At 43.6% G+C, this 14222-nt stretch overlaps 2 protein-coding genes across 13 annotated transcripts in view; one reads left to right on the forward strand and one right to left on the reverse strand.

Moving 5' to 3' along the window:
* Nucleotides 1–4291, reverse strand: part of LOC119464928 (ranBP-type and C3HC4-type zinc finger-containing protein 1-like) — a 95642-nt gene extending 91351 nt beyond the window's left edge. For 4 of the 6 annotated variants that reach the window (XM_049669019.1, XM_049669003.1, XM_049669001.1 and 1 more), the window contains exon 1: nt 3636–3756. In XM_049669019.1, coding sequence (XP_049524976.1) covers nt 3636–3738 — 103 coding nt within the window. In that variant the 5' untranslated portion in view covers nt 3739–3756. Of the gene's footprint in view, nt 1–3635; nt 3802–4167 lie in introns of those variants that run through there. The other 2 variants (XM_037725796.2, XM_049669009.1) reach the window with 2 other exon arrangements.
* Nucleotides 3634–14222, forward strand: part of LOC119464960 (uncharacterized) — a 101149-nt gene continuing 90560 nt past the window's right edge. For 2 of the 7 annotated variants that reach the window (XM_049669025.1, XM_049669030.1), the window contains exons 1-3: nt 4911–5115; nt 5795–5965; nt 12024–12173. In XM_049669025.1, coding sequence (XP_049524982.1) covers nt 5011–5115; nt 5795–5965; nt 12024–12173 — 426 coding nt within the window. In that variant the 5' untranslated portion in view covers nt 4911–5010. Of the gene's footprint in view, nt 3760–4908; nt 5116–5702; nt 5726–5790; nt 5966–12023; nt 12174–14222 lie in introns of those variants that run through there. The other 5 variants (XM_049669034.1, XM_049669053.1, XM_049669037.1 and 2 more) reach the window with 5 other exon arrangements.

A 14222-nucleotide genomic window follows, 5' to 3' on the forward strand; every position in this document is an offset into this window, starting at 1 on the left:
ATACATCCAGCTAAGAGCCATCATTTCAAAAGTACAAGGGGAGACCAAAAAAAAACGGACTGAGAGGGTGCTGCCATTCGTAGACGTAGTACTGGGCCGGTATTTTGTAGCGATGCATTATGCTTTATTCTATACTAGTCTTATCATCCACCGCTCACGGCCGGCTGATCACGTTGATGATGTCAGCGGACCCTCGCTCTGACCACTGACCAAGCGTGAAAAGCGCAAAAAGGCATTAGCATCGGAAAGGCATCGCTACAAAATACTGGCCCAGAGTTCACTCGCTAGATGGGGTTAGTAAAGACATTCACGAAATGATTGTGCAGACGGTGTCAGTGTGTAGGTGAACCTGTGAGCGTAGTGTTGTGTTTCTCTGAGTGTTTGCGAGTTCAGCCTGCGAAGTCATTATGGCAACGTTAAATGAACATAGTGTGTGTGAAATTGTGTTTCCTGCCTAACAAATCGGCAACGGAGAATCACCAAATGCTTCAAGAAGCTTTCCAGGAGGATGCTTTAAGCTGCACACAAGTTTTCGACTGGTTTGGGCGCTTTAAACGTGGTGAGATGAGTGTTGAAGACCAACCTCGTTTTGGGCACCCTCCAACGTTGCGAAACAAGAAAAACATTGAAAAAATCCGCCAAAAAAATCAACGACGATCATGGAATTGTGCATCACGAATTTGTACCCCCTGGCCAGACTGTTAATCAGCAGTTTTAAGACGTCTGCGAAAGGATGTGCAGAGGAAACGCCCAGAACATTGGCGATCAGGTGGCTGGTTCATTCATCCCGACAACGCCCCCGCACACACGGCCTTACGAGTGACTCACTATTTGGCATCTGAGTGATGGTATGTTGTTCCCCACACTCCGTAATCGCCAGACCTAGCCCCATGCGACTTTTACCTATTCCCGCAAATGAATAAAATGCTAAGAGGGAAGCATTACGATCATGTGGAGGTGGTAAAAACAACTTCGCAAAGGGCACCGGACGGTATCCAAGTTGAAGAGCTCCAGACATGCTTCAAACAGTGGGAAAAAAAGACTTGACAAATGCATCGCACCTGATGGAGAGTACTTTGAAGGTGACTAAAGGAATTTTGTAAAAAGGATGATGAATAAATTTTTTATAACAAAAATCCTATTTTTTGGGGGGTGGGTCCACCCTTCTATATACGAATGTACTTGCAAATAGGGACAACAGGTTGTTAAAAGAAAGAGCAGGCGGTCTTTTGAATGAAGCTGTGGGCTCCCCGCTACAAATACAGAAATAATATTAGCCTCAGATGTTCATGACGGTTCTTGTCCAGTGACCTAAGCAGGTTTATTTACCATGGTCAAAAGTGCTGCAGGGTCTCTTTAAATGCACACTTAAAGGGAAACTTCAGTGACATTTTCATTATATATGAAAGAAGTGGTTGTCTTATATTTCTGTGCACTTCGTGTCATGTGTACAACAATAAGCAGTGCAAAGAAACACTGCTGATATCAGTAGTGACATTACAGTATACGCACACGCTAGAAACAGGAGTGCTTGCATGTACCAAACATCTTGACACAATTAAAGGGAAACTGAGACTTCCACCCAAATGTAGCAATTGCTACAATGGAAACAGGAGTGGAAGTCTCAGTTTCCCTTTAATTACTTATCTCCACCTAGCGGATTTCGGCTGAACTATTACATCAAACACTTGCCTTTGCTTCGAGTTGTCGACAAATTCGACTTCGCCCTAACATCTGCTAGCCGCCTGGTTAGCTCAGATGGTAGAGCGGCTGCCCCGGAAAGGCGGTGGTCCCGGACCAGGACGCTCAACTGCGAGGCTTTCTTTCAAGGAACCCGGTTGGGTTTCCATTGTAGCAATTGCTACATTTGGGTGGAAGTCTCAGTTTCCCTTTAATTACTTATCTCCACCTAGCGGATTTCCGCTGAACTATTACATCAAACACCTGCCTTTGCTTCGAGTTGTCGACAAATTCGACTTCGCCCTACCATCTGCTAGCCACCTGGTTAGCTCAGATGGTAGAGCGGCTGCCCCGGAAAGGCGGTGGTCCCGGACCAGGACGAATTTTTCCCCAACTGCGAGGCTTTCTTTCGAGGAACCCAGTTGGGTTTCCATTGTAGCAATTGCTACATTTGGGTGGAAGTCTCAGTTTCCCTTCAATTACTTATCTCCACCTAGCGGATTTCCGCTGAACTATTACATCAAACACTTGCCTTTGCTTCAAGTTGTCGACAAATTCGACTTCGCCCTACCATCTGCTAGCCGCCTGGTTAGCTCAGATGGTAGAGCGGCTGCCCCGGAAAGGCGGTGGTCCCGGGTACGAGTCCCGGACCAGGACGAATTTTTCCTCAACTGCGAGGCTTTCTTTCGAGGAACCCGGCTGGGTTTCCATTGTAGCAATTGCTACATTTGGGTGGAAGTCTCAGTTTCCCTTTAATTACTTATCTCCACCTAGCGGATTTCCGCTGAACTATTACATCAAACACTTGCCTTTGCTTCGAGTTGTCGACAAATTCGACTTCGCCCTACCATCTGCTAGCCGCCTGGTTAGCTCAGACGGTAGAGCGGCTGCCCCGGAAAGGCGGTGGTCCCGGGTTCGAGTCCCGGACCAGGACGAATTTTTCCTCAACTGCGAGGCTTTTTTTCGAGGAACCCGGTTGGGTTTCCATTGTTTGGGTGGAAGCCTCAGTTTCCCTTTAATTACTTATCTCCACCTAGCGGATTTCTGCTGAACTATTACATCAATCTCGACACAACGAGTCAACTAAAATTAATTTTTAATGTTCCTGTGCCGCAGAACTCTTTAATAAATTTAAAATATTGCTTTATGAAAGTGAGTCTCGTTGTTGAAACCTTTACAGAAGCAAGAAATTTGAACACAGTGCCTTGTGTCAATAAAATAAAACACGTTCCCTTCATGTCAGCACCAATGTTGCTGCCCCTGTACCATTGTCACAAGCGGCAAGCACAATGACCAGTAGAAATGATCTGTTTGAGGGCACAAAAGTGCAAGTGAGCAAGCATATATTAAAAATTAATTTGCAACAAAACTAAAAAAGTGCCCAGGAAAATGTACTTACATACAATACAAAGTTCAGTCAGATTCATACACCTAAAATAGTCCCTAGAGTTGCCCCTTAAAGCATATATGGCCAGAACCCTGTTATAACAACTCTAGACATAATGAACCCCTCATTACAAGCAATGACTCCCCCCCCCCCCCCCCCCCCCATGCATGTTTTATGAACCACACATTCTTTGAGAAGTAATTTAATAAGACAGCACCAACGTTGAGACAGCACCTACAGCATTAACAAGGTGCAATATTTTCTAGTCCATCAAACTTGCAAAGCATTCAGGCTTCGGCCGGGTGATCCTTCAAATAATGTAATTTCTGCAGTCAGCATTACTATTAGGAGCATGACTTTTTGCACTTACCTTGCGCAACCATACAGCTATTTGAATTGGCGCTTCAAATGCACACCCGATGCGCTCACTTGGCGCACATTTTTTTTTTTTTTTTTTGCTCGCACATCTTACGCAAGATGTCTTCGGTAGATTTTATATAAGTATAAAACGAGACATATATTATTGTGCTCGCATGCTGGCATGAACCCACGCTTCAAGTAGACCTACGTTGCAGCATGCATATCGACAAGGCAGTGCTGGAACGAACGTACTGTAGGCCAAAGCTCTTCCACAGCGTTTTCTGCCCACCCGGGATCGACCAAAGGCGCATCGATGGAGGAGCTTTAGGCAAGTTGATGATTTTACGTGCTCCCTGCGCACACATCTCCATGAAAACACGGAGGTAAAAAATATCCTTCCTCCATGCATGAAAACCACATGAAAACACGCGTGACACACGAGAGTAGTCGGAACCGGAAGTGAGGCCGGAAGTTCAAACAAAATAAACAGCACGGTTCTCTGGTTCTCTTTTGCTGGCATAAAAAGCATGAAAAAAGCACGAAGAAACGTAACAACTTTCTAGCGGCGACGAGACACTGTTCTAAACGAATCTCTTCGCAAGAAGTTGGCAGTGTCGACTGGACTACTCATCTTCGCTAGACGAGGCGCTGGCTAAACGGGGCATTTAAACAACGGCAGAGACGTGCGCCACGTAGTACGCTTTACAGCGGTCAAAATTTTGCAGGAAAGAGCAACTTACCGTCAATGCCTCGACATTTTCAATACCAAGAAGTAGCTCCGCAACGACCGTAGTTAGCAAGCACTGTATCCGTTGCAGTGCCTTTCGCGTCTGCGTTCATTCGGTTCTTCACCTTGTTATGCAGCGCTCGAGTCCTGCGGAAGTTGGAGTCGGGTCGTTCGCCTCGTCGCACACCGTTTCTCTCTCATTTCAGCAGTTATTCAGCCTCTCGTTGAGCTGGCTATCGTGCTGCCAGCGGCAATGGTTTAGCTGCCGTTCGGGGTGCTCTTCCTGAGAGTACGAAGTATTTTTATCCGTGTGACGTCAAGCACTTATGCTTTTGTTTCGGAAGTAACGGTTGCTTGCGGTGAGGTCGGGAGTCTTCACTCCTCGAGAGCTTTCGGATCGGCTGTTCGGTAGTGTCGGAAGCTTCAGTCGCCCGTCGACTCGTGCTACGGATGCTACGTCGTAGACGCCACTCCTGAAATTAACGGATATATTAATATATTACATTAGTTTATTGCGTGCATTGCTGTGTATTGCCAATTCTCCGACTACTGTTTCTTATTTTGGACTTCGTATTCAAATAATGTTCTCAAGCATTTTAAAGAACATAGCCCCACACAAAAATAAAGACAACGCTCGCGCTCCCGTGCACGAGCCACGACTGCACTCAAGAACGGTCGCGCCGGAGCTAGATGAAATGCTAGCTCGTAGAAGGGGCTGATTTGACTTCTTATAGTAAGTACTACGTACTGCTGCTTCTCGCGGACAGCAGAAAGCGTTCGTTTGTTTTCGCATGTGTTCGGTAGTTTCGGTTCTTCTGTGGTGATTCACGGCTCCTGCATTGCGTCTCGTTGTGGCATGCAGCGTGGAACGCCAAAGCAGAGATCGATGAATGGGATGTCGCCGCTTTATGTTATTCCTGTTGCAGTGGTGAATTACGATGGCGAGGAATGTAACGGCACCGTACGTGCACTACTTTCCTCTTAATTTAACTATAGTATAGCTTTCACTTTGAAATAACCAAGAGTGGCGCCCGCGGCGCTGCGTTTCATTACCGGATTTGCAACAGCTGTAGATTATTATGGTAGATGATAATGTGGACATGGGGACGCACTGATGAAATGGACTGGGGCCAAAGATTACACCGAAAGTTAGGAGACCACTGTCGCGACAGGGGCAACTGTCCTCGGTGGGCACCGCCGGCGTGATATCGAGCGCTCCAACATCGAAAAGCTCAGAAATATTAAAAGAAGACGGCGCGCGGAACTTGGCTGCGCTTGTTGGTATAAACAGCTGGAATTTTTTTGACTGCTTGGATATACATCGAGTACACGCTGTACACGGTCTTTACGTCGTTTACCATGAGCGTGACATCCGAAGCACGCGGGAAAAGTATTTGTTCAGATTTTTTATTGCGAAAACGCATATGAAGTCTGACGTGCAACGTGGCGGTGTTGACTCCTCGTTCTAACATTGTAGATCTTAACGAATATCGCTTTTTGAAGTTGGAAGTCGATTTAACCCTGGCTTTCCGAGATTTGGGACGCGAAAAGCTCCTGTGGGTGTGTGGCATGTATGCAGAAATACAAAATGTTGAACGCGAACTATGTGCCAACAGAAGTGCGCTGTTTGTTTCAGCTAGAGTCGAGCGCCGAGGATGATACAAGGAAGCGAGGAAACAGGTGACGACGCTGCTGTCGAGTCGGGACATGGGCCATCGCCACTGCTAGGTCTGATGGCCAACTTTAGGGCACAGATAGGCGTCCAGCTTAGCAAGGATGTTGAAGATGGAAGACATCCAAGAAGCTACGAGGTACTAGCTGCGCTGGCGCATTGCTTTCATACCAGTAATAAATTTTCATATCGTAGTCGCACATGCATACCGCATTTTATGATTGTAGTGACATATAGTGACATGCAGACGAAGCAAGAAGGCGGGGGGGGGGGGGGGGGGGGATTCTTTTTCCCTGTGTACTATAGAGATAACTTCAAAAACAAAAGAACTGCATATGGCCTTTGGACATCATTTGTAGCCTTACATCAGCCATCGCACACCCCGCTTTTGCAGTTCTGTGTAAAATTTAGTGCAACATTTTAACATGTCTTGCCAAGCAGCCCAGCTGACAAGCATTCTATGCCAAAGAAATATGACTTCATGACTAGATTGCCATTCCTTTTCTATTACATTTTATATTGTAACCGCGTGTTAACATTGGTTTTATTACATGCAAGTTTCTATATGGTATGTATATTTAGTGATAAAGTATATTACCCAGGTAGATGTTTGATGGGGTTTAATGCCTCAGATCAGCACCTGTGCTGCGAGAAATGACCGAGAGGAAGGCTCCAGATTAATTCCAATGGGCTGCCACAGCCAGGAAACAAGCCTGCAATACACTGAGTGTTGCATAAATGGGAGTACTAGGTATGCATGACCACTCCAGCTAAATTGCCAGCTGATTTCCTCTCAAATTTCGCACATATATGTAGCATTTTTATGTAGGACAGACATGTCATTAGTGGGGGGAAAAAAAACAACTCTGGTACTAATGCTACATGTGAGCGATTGTAATGCTGTAGCATTATCAAGATTGGCCTGTCCACACCTTTGGCTACACTGATCCCCATGTTACAAATTGCATTAAAACCTCTGCAAGGACACACATCATGCATTGGTATCAGGATCAGCCTACCCGGGCTTTTGATTACACTGCCTTCATTATCAGCTCGCTTTATTTTGCATTTACACCTACAAACTGGCACTGTGTTGATACTGGCATTAACATTTTTACCATGATGTGTTTTCCACGTGCCATTTTCCAGACATTGTGAAATTCAGTGGCAGTGGAAAATAGACAATGAAAATTCATTTTGATAGTACTTGGTTCCCTGCACCCAACCAGCTAGTATTACACACTTGTATGACCATAATGGGGAATCTGTTAACATTAACGTTTCTTCATGTAGTTACTTTGAGTTTCCTTGTTTGATAATTTGTCATGAGAAATATACAGGGAAGTGCTTATTTCGCTTAAAATGTTCGAAACAAGATTTTGTGCTTACCGCTGCACTATTTACTCAACTTTTCCAGGAAGAATGCATTTTTTGAATCTACGTCATTCAATATAACACTTGGCACAGCTAATTTCCTGGTTTAAAAGAAAAATGGAAAGTTGGCTTCGTTTATGGGGATGCAAGCTGCTGCTGCGACGGCGCTAGCATAAATTTGTGTCGGCACCTGCTGGCAGCTGCAGAAAGCAGCCGTTCATGGGGGGTTGCCGCATGTTGTCCGCTCCTCGCCATCATCATCCCTCGCCATCATCATCCCTCGCCATCGTTATCCCTCATCACCTTCTCTTCCAGTGTGGTCTTGCAAAGTTTGTCTGTATTAAAAACACAGTCATCCACCGTCGCGCAATGTGTATATAAATGCCATGACTCAAGCACACAATATTTTGTCTGCTGCCTACGTCACTTCGGCTAAACAGTAAAACATGGACAATAATGGAGTGGAAAGTATATAAATTAAACGAAGGTGGCAGTTTGTGAAACAGTAAGAATGAAGCACAAAATTTCTTTTTGCAGAAACTTAGGAAAAGGAAACACAACTGCAAACAAGCAGAAAAATATAGTATGGAGACAGGGTAGTGTTCAGAATTTTTTATACATACGTTTTTAAAATACAGCTAGTTAAAGCTCGATGTAACGAAACCCTGTTCTACGAAGTTCCCGATTTAACAAAGAAATTTCCATTCCTTGGCAGGTACCCATAGGGTTCAATGTTGCCATCAACCCGAATTAACAAAACTAATGGCCACAAACCCAATTTTTTCTGAAATAAATTAGTAAAAAAAGGGGTTCTTTCTAATTTTGCTATAGATGTGTTTTTCGTCAAGCGTGCACTCTAATGCTTTTGCGTTAAAACATCTAGGTGCCCCAGTCAATCTGTGTACCCGTGTCATTGCCTATCGGCAGCCTGTCATAGCTTCACGTGACCATCTAACTCTCCTGCATTGCACAAGCAATTCGGGCTGCCCTTGCAGACTTTTCACACGCGCAGGCATGGGTTTGTGGCAAATACAATGCCACAGTAGCTTTTGGGTGTCGCTACATTACAATTTTAGATTTCAAAGGACCTAAAAATCCCTTTCTTGATTTTACGAACTTCCCAATTTAACGAAATAATCCGAGCGTGGTCATCACTTTGTTAAATCGAGTTTCAACTGTATACATTTACGCCTTCTGTGAAAATAAGATGGAAATGGTAAACAAACATTTGAAATGACGGCAAATTTTCTACATATTTAGGTAGTAAACAGCAGTGTTTCCAGAGTTTATATAAAGTTATAATTCGGGGTTGGTCATCTCTCAAGAGGATTGTTGGGTGATGCCATTGTAGTTAAAATCATAGTTTGCTTTCACTGTTGGAGTGTCTCATCAAGGGCCTGTGGGCCCACGTCATCATCAGCTTGTCTAGATGTTGAGAGTGCCTCGCTGGTTAAAGGGACCCTGAAACGATTTTGATGATATTGTACAAATGTACTGAGTCGTTAGGGTAGGTTCTTCTGATCATTAAGTGACACAATTAAGCGCTCAGCATAAAGCGTATCATTTATTATAAGGTTTTAAAAATGTGCATCACTACCAATCGCAGTGGCACTACTCACCTTAGTTTTCAGCCGCACCTGACCAAGTGACGCGTGGTGGCCATGTGAGATCAGTAGGGCCAGCTATCTGGTTGGCTGCCCAGGACGCATCATCGATAATTTTTCCAACTTTATGGTGAACAAATGTTGTTTGTAACAGTTGAAATGTTAGTTAATTTGTTTCGAAAAAAAAAGGTAACAGAAAGAGGAATACACGACAATTTATCACTACAAGCAAGCACATCCAGCACACAGCAAGTGTCGTCTGCTCGTGTTACAACGTGCACCATGTTGAGGTGAGCTGCGCGATTATTGTTGGTCTCGAGCTTTCTTTTCACAAGCACCATGGTTTGCCCTTGTTGCGTTGTGGGCTGCCAATGTAGCGATCGGCGATATGTCCAGCTGCGACATCATGTCCCTCTGCAAGGCAGCAGACTAGCGGAGTGGCTGCAGTGCATCGGACTGTCGGTATCCGATCGGCACCAGGATCAACGCGCTTGCAGCTGTCACTTCACACCTGAGGATTACTACTACAATAGAGAGTTTAGCATGTCTGGTATACGGGCAAGTGCAAGTGGACTGGGCATTTTACCGGCTGAGCCGAGGTGCAAACGTTAATGGCCTGCACGGTGCAGCCACCTGGTGGCACAGAGCTCAACGAGACAAACGCAGAGCTAATATAGCAGTAACCAAGTGTATTCTACTTTTCTGCTGGTGTAAATTTTTGGCAGAAATGTAATTGGGTGAGTCACATTGTCTTTTTAAATGTTTCAAATGTTTCACACTTGGTTACAGCAATAGTAGCTCTCTGTTTGGCTGGTTAAGCTCTGCGCCGCCAGGTGGCGGCAACATGCAGGTCGCTCAGGCTGCTCACATTTACGCTAAAGCCCCTTGTGGTAGTAGTATGGAGGGGCTTTAGTTTACGCCTCCGCCCATCCGTCAAAATGCCCAGCTTGCCTGCGGTTACCGAAATACCGGACACGCTCAGCACTGCGACAGAACGTCGCAACACAAACTGCTTGGATAGCTCTCGCGGGGGATCGACGGCTAGCAGAGAGGTTGGAGAGGCTCCAAGACAACTGGAAATAGATGACATGACGTCACATGATGACACAAAGCCGAAGGCGGAGCGTAGCCCCGATCACTCGGCGAATGAGTTGAGAAGTAAAAGCATGGCTACGGAGGAGGGTAACTTGTAATCGTCTGTAGCTCTCTTAATATGAGATGCTTCACTTGTGTTGTGGCACTAATGTTTTACTGTAGCTGTACCCTACGCGTCTACAAAATTTGTCCATACTGTTTCAGGGACTGTTTAAGAGTCGGAGGTTGGAAGGAGAAATGAAAAGCAAACTTTAGTTTCCGTATTTACGAAAGTTCAGGAGCACACTAGGTCCAAGTTCAAGATGTCTTCATTTGCAATGTTGGCCTTCATGAGGGCCTTAGACCAGCGAATTTGGTGACGTGATGTAACATCAATCGCATGTTCTGAAGTTGTCATAGGACCCTGCCTACTCTGGTTCACCTTTGTCACCGCTTCCATCACGGAGGAAAAACCAGCAGCTTGAAACAGCAGGTGCAGCACCGCGCCTGCACACACGATGGAAAAGGGCAGCATAGAAATAAGGCTCATTGTCTTAGGGATGCGAACGGGAGAGGCAACACAACAGTAGTAGCAGCAAATTCATCAAAAAAGGGAGGCACCTCTCTAAACAGTCTAGTAACTCTTGCGCCTAGTGAAAGATGTGGTAGCTGGCAGGTTTTTTTTCTGGAACCATTTGAATTGCCGACTCTGTCTTGCATTTGGGTTACCTGCAGATTTCTGGACGCATTTAGATGGATGGTTCTTTGAAGGCACATTTTTTTGGCGGAGCTTCCAAGAAACTACCGTAAAAGCCATGAAAATAGCCTTGGGGCTGCAATTCTATGCTAGGTTTCACCAACTTCACATTCACCAACCTGAGTTTGGTGAAAGTGATCTGTTGTAGCAGTTTCTTGAAAATGACGACAGCGCAGGCATTCCAGCTGTAATGCTATTCTTAATGATAGTATCATAATTGCCTCACATAAACCTTCATATTATGCAGTGATAGGTTGACGTGTTCCAGGACATAACAGGAAAATTTATGAATAACAGGTCATGCTCACAGACCTTCCATGTTTAGATGGCAGTGATTGATCCTGAATGACAACAGCATAAAAGGTTTGCACCAATGTTCAGTGTGCATGTACTTCACCAGTCATTAAATTTGAGAAATGTGCAGCTTCATGGTAGACTGTTTGTGCATTGTTCATATTCCTGACAATGGTTTATTATCAGGAATATGAGTCACCGAAGAGGTTTTATAATTGGAAGAATTACAGTGGTTCGGAAGGCTCCCACAGTATAATTCAACTCCTGAAGTTATTCTAAATTTTGTGCGTAGCAACGCTGCAATCGCCATTAAAATTTTTGCCGTAGCTCTGCCCACCGAGTGTAGCCGTGAAAGAGTAGGGGCGAGAATGATATCAACACGGGGATCACGTGAGCGCTCTATTCAAATCGCGCACCTCGCCGATACCAAGGGTGACGTCACGGTCGTCTTTGCTAGCAAAGCCTGTTAACTGACCCATGGCATCTCCCACAGACGCTGCTGCTCGTTTTTGCTAAATTAAAGTGACTTGTGGTTACTTGTGGCCTGTTAAACTATGATTTTCATATTCAGGGGGTGAAAAATTATAATTAATTCACTGAAACATCGCATTTTTTAAAAAGACTTCAGCTTCGCAGATTTGCAATAAGCGTATCTTAAGCACACGTTTATTACTAAAGAGACGAAGCAGGGGAGCAAAATAGGTGAGTACTCGTGTCTGGGTTTCATCTTTTTACAGTAAATATGTCTTTTAATGAACAAGTAGGCCAAGGACCCTGCCTACTCTGGTTCACCTTTGTCACCGCTTCCATCACGGAGGAAATCTTTAGGGGTATCTTTAGGGGTATCTTTAGGGGTATCTAGTATCCTAAGACACATAATTGAAAATTGTATCGGAAATATTGATACATGTCTTGTCAAATGTATCATGATACAGATACAAGATTCCCAAAGATTATCTTGAGATAGTATCTAAAATACATATGTTTTCGATACAGCCCAGCCTTGCCACTGATCCAACGTGGTGGGTGTATAGTTAGATTGATTTATTGCATCTTGTTCTGTTATTATCTACCCATGTTTTTTTTTTTTTCAGGATTCAAATGAAAACATGCAAACGATTATTGACATTTTGCTGGACCAGAACGAGCAGCTCATCACCTGTCTTGCCGAACTAGAAAATGAAGCTGAAAAAAGAACACAGCAGATGCAGAAACGCCTCCACTCCACTGCAGATGTGACAAGGGTAATGTAATAGTTGTAATTTATTATGTGGGATGCTTTTTTTATTAACAGAATTTTAAAAATAACCTGTGCCATGTAGCACAATAATTTTATTTCTTTAGGTGCATTACTCTCAGAGGTGGCCATTATTTGCATGAGAAACCAAAATAAGTATTTGTACAATTAACATAGTTTTGCTAAATAACTTTTAAACTACACTTTACGGCAGATATTGCAATTTGAGAATTGTAGCAGGTGACTTCGAAAGTCATATACACTGTCAATGTATTCTGAGGATGACACCAGTTTCGAGATATGCGTTCCCAAAGTACACGACAAAATTCATTGCTGTTCCAGTAATTTTTGAGGTTCAATGCATAAAAAGGCATCTTGCTAAAAAAAGTAAGCGGAAAAATAGTGCATTTTTTCCTCAAGTTTGACAGTGTTCATCTCAAAACTGATGATAGTTTCAAAATTTGTTCCAAGTACATGTGCTTTGTAGAATCACTGGCTTCAATTCATATATTGCAATACATTGCTAAAGCAATATATTGCTAAAGTAATTAGTTAAAAAGTTGATTAGTGCATTTTTATCATTGGTAAATTATGCATTTTGATTGCTAGTGCAAGTAATGTGCGCCTCTTCGAGTAATCCAGCTCAATAAGTTTCGGCGATTTTGAAAAATTCTGTTAACATAAAAAAAAAAACACTCGGTATATGTTTACCCATTCACACTATGGCATACTGAAGCGATTGGACCACTGCTTGAAGGTCAGCGAATTTTCTTGTAGGGGTGACGTCTTCCGTTATTCCTTTTTTGTTAGAACTGTTTGAGATTGGAATAGTTTGCCATCGAGCGTTGTATACATCACATCAAATGATGCTTTTTTCCACTCATTGAAATAACTTGCTCATGTACCTAGTTAAATCTGTAACCTCCCTGCTGTAATGCCCTACGGGGCACCCCGATGCAGGTAACTACACCTGGCGACAACTTTCTGTGGCAGCGCGGCCAAGGCTACAGGCTTCGGCTACGTAGCCTTGGCCGTGCTGCCACAGAAAATTGTCGCCAGGTATAATAAATAACTAATAAATGATAGCATGCTACTTCCAGTGGCAGTTGCTATCACTAGTTACTAGCGTGACTATCTAGAGGTGACTCAGTATATAAAATTATTTAAGTACTGTAATGATTTATGCTGCAATTTGCACACAGCAGTTAATTTGTGTGAATTTTGGGTACAGTGATCATGGCTGGTCTTTGTGAATGACTCTTGTAAATGTAACCTCATTCTGCGAACAAAGCTAGCAATGAAGTTCTTGGAAGGAAAATTCAGTGGCAATCTTTGTGTACTCATGCTGCATGTAGCACACATAACCAAGTTACTCACATTTCGTTAACCATGTACAAGCCCTGGTCAGATTATATGGATTTTTTTCTGACTTGCTACAAGTAGTGCTTATGCTGCACTGCATCATGCTGTTTCCATGGTGTATGAGCAGTTTTCACCATTCCGTGAGCTGTTCAATGCACTTTCTTTTTCTTTCTGAACACATTGCATGTGAATAATTACTAAGCCTGCCTATGAAGTATGCCACACACTGTGGTAGTGCAAGGCTGTCAAACAGCATCATCATTGCCACCAGGCAGCCCATGCACGCATGCTAAATATGATCAAGTAGCTCCTCTTAGCTTCTAACCTTGCCCTTGTGGCTTAATCAGCATCAACACAGCATCAACTTTTTAAAAAAATCTTTTTAGCGTCAATACTCAATGGGCGACCACTGTGGCTTCAGTATATTTGCACAGTCCCTCAAAAAATGTTACAAACAACAGTTATTGCTGTGAACATCAGTTATTTCTTTTTTTTTTTTTTTTCATTTCAGCTTCAAGTATTCTGTAAACTGGCATTTATCTAATGTACCTACTTCTTTTCACAAGTGCAAGGGGGGTTTGTAGGTCGATGCTCATCTTTGATGAGAGAAGTGCAACGAAAGAACACCAGATGATGAATAGCACACAGGACAGGTGCTTCAGTTACAACTAGTTTTTTTTTTTTTTATTAAATA

The sequence above is a fragment of the Dermacentor silvarum genome, chromosome 1 (assembly GCF_013339745.2).
Source record: "Dermacentor silvarum isolate Dsil-2018 chromosome 1, BIME_Dsil_1.4, whole genome shotgun sequence".
NCBI lineage: Eukaryota > Metazoa > Arthropoda > Arachnida > Ixodida > Ixodidae > Dermacentor > Dermacentor silvarum.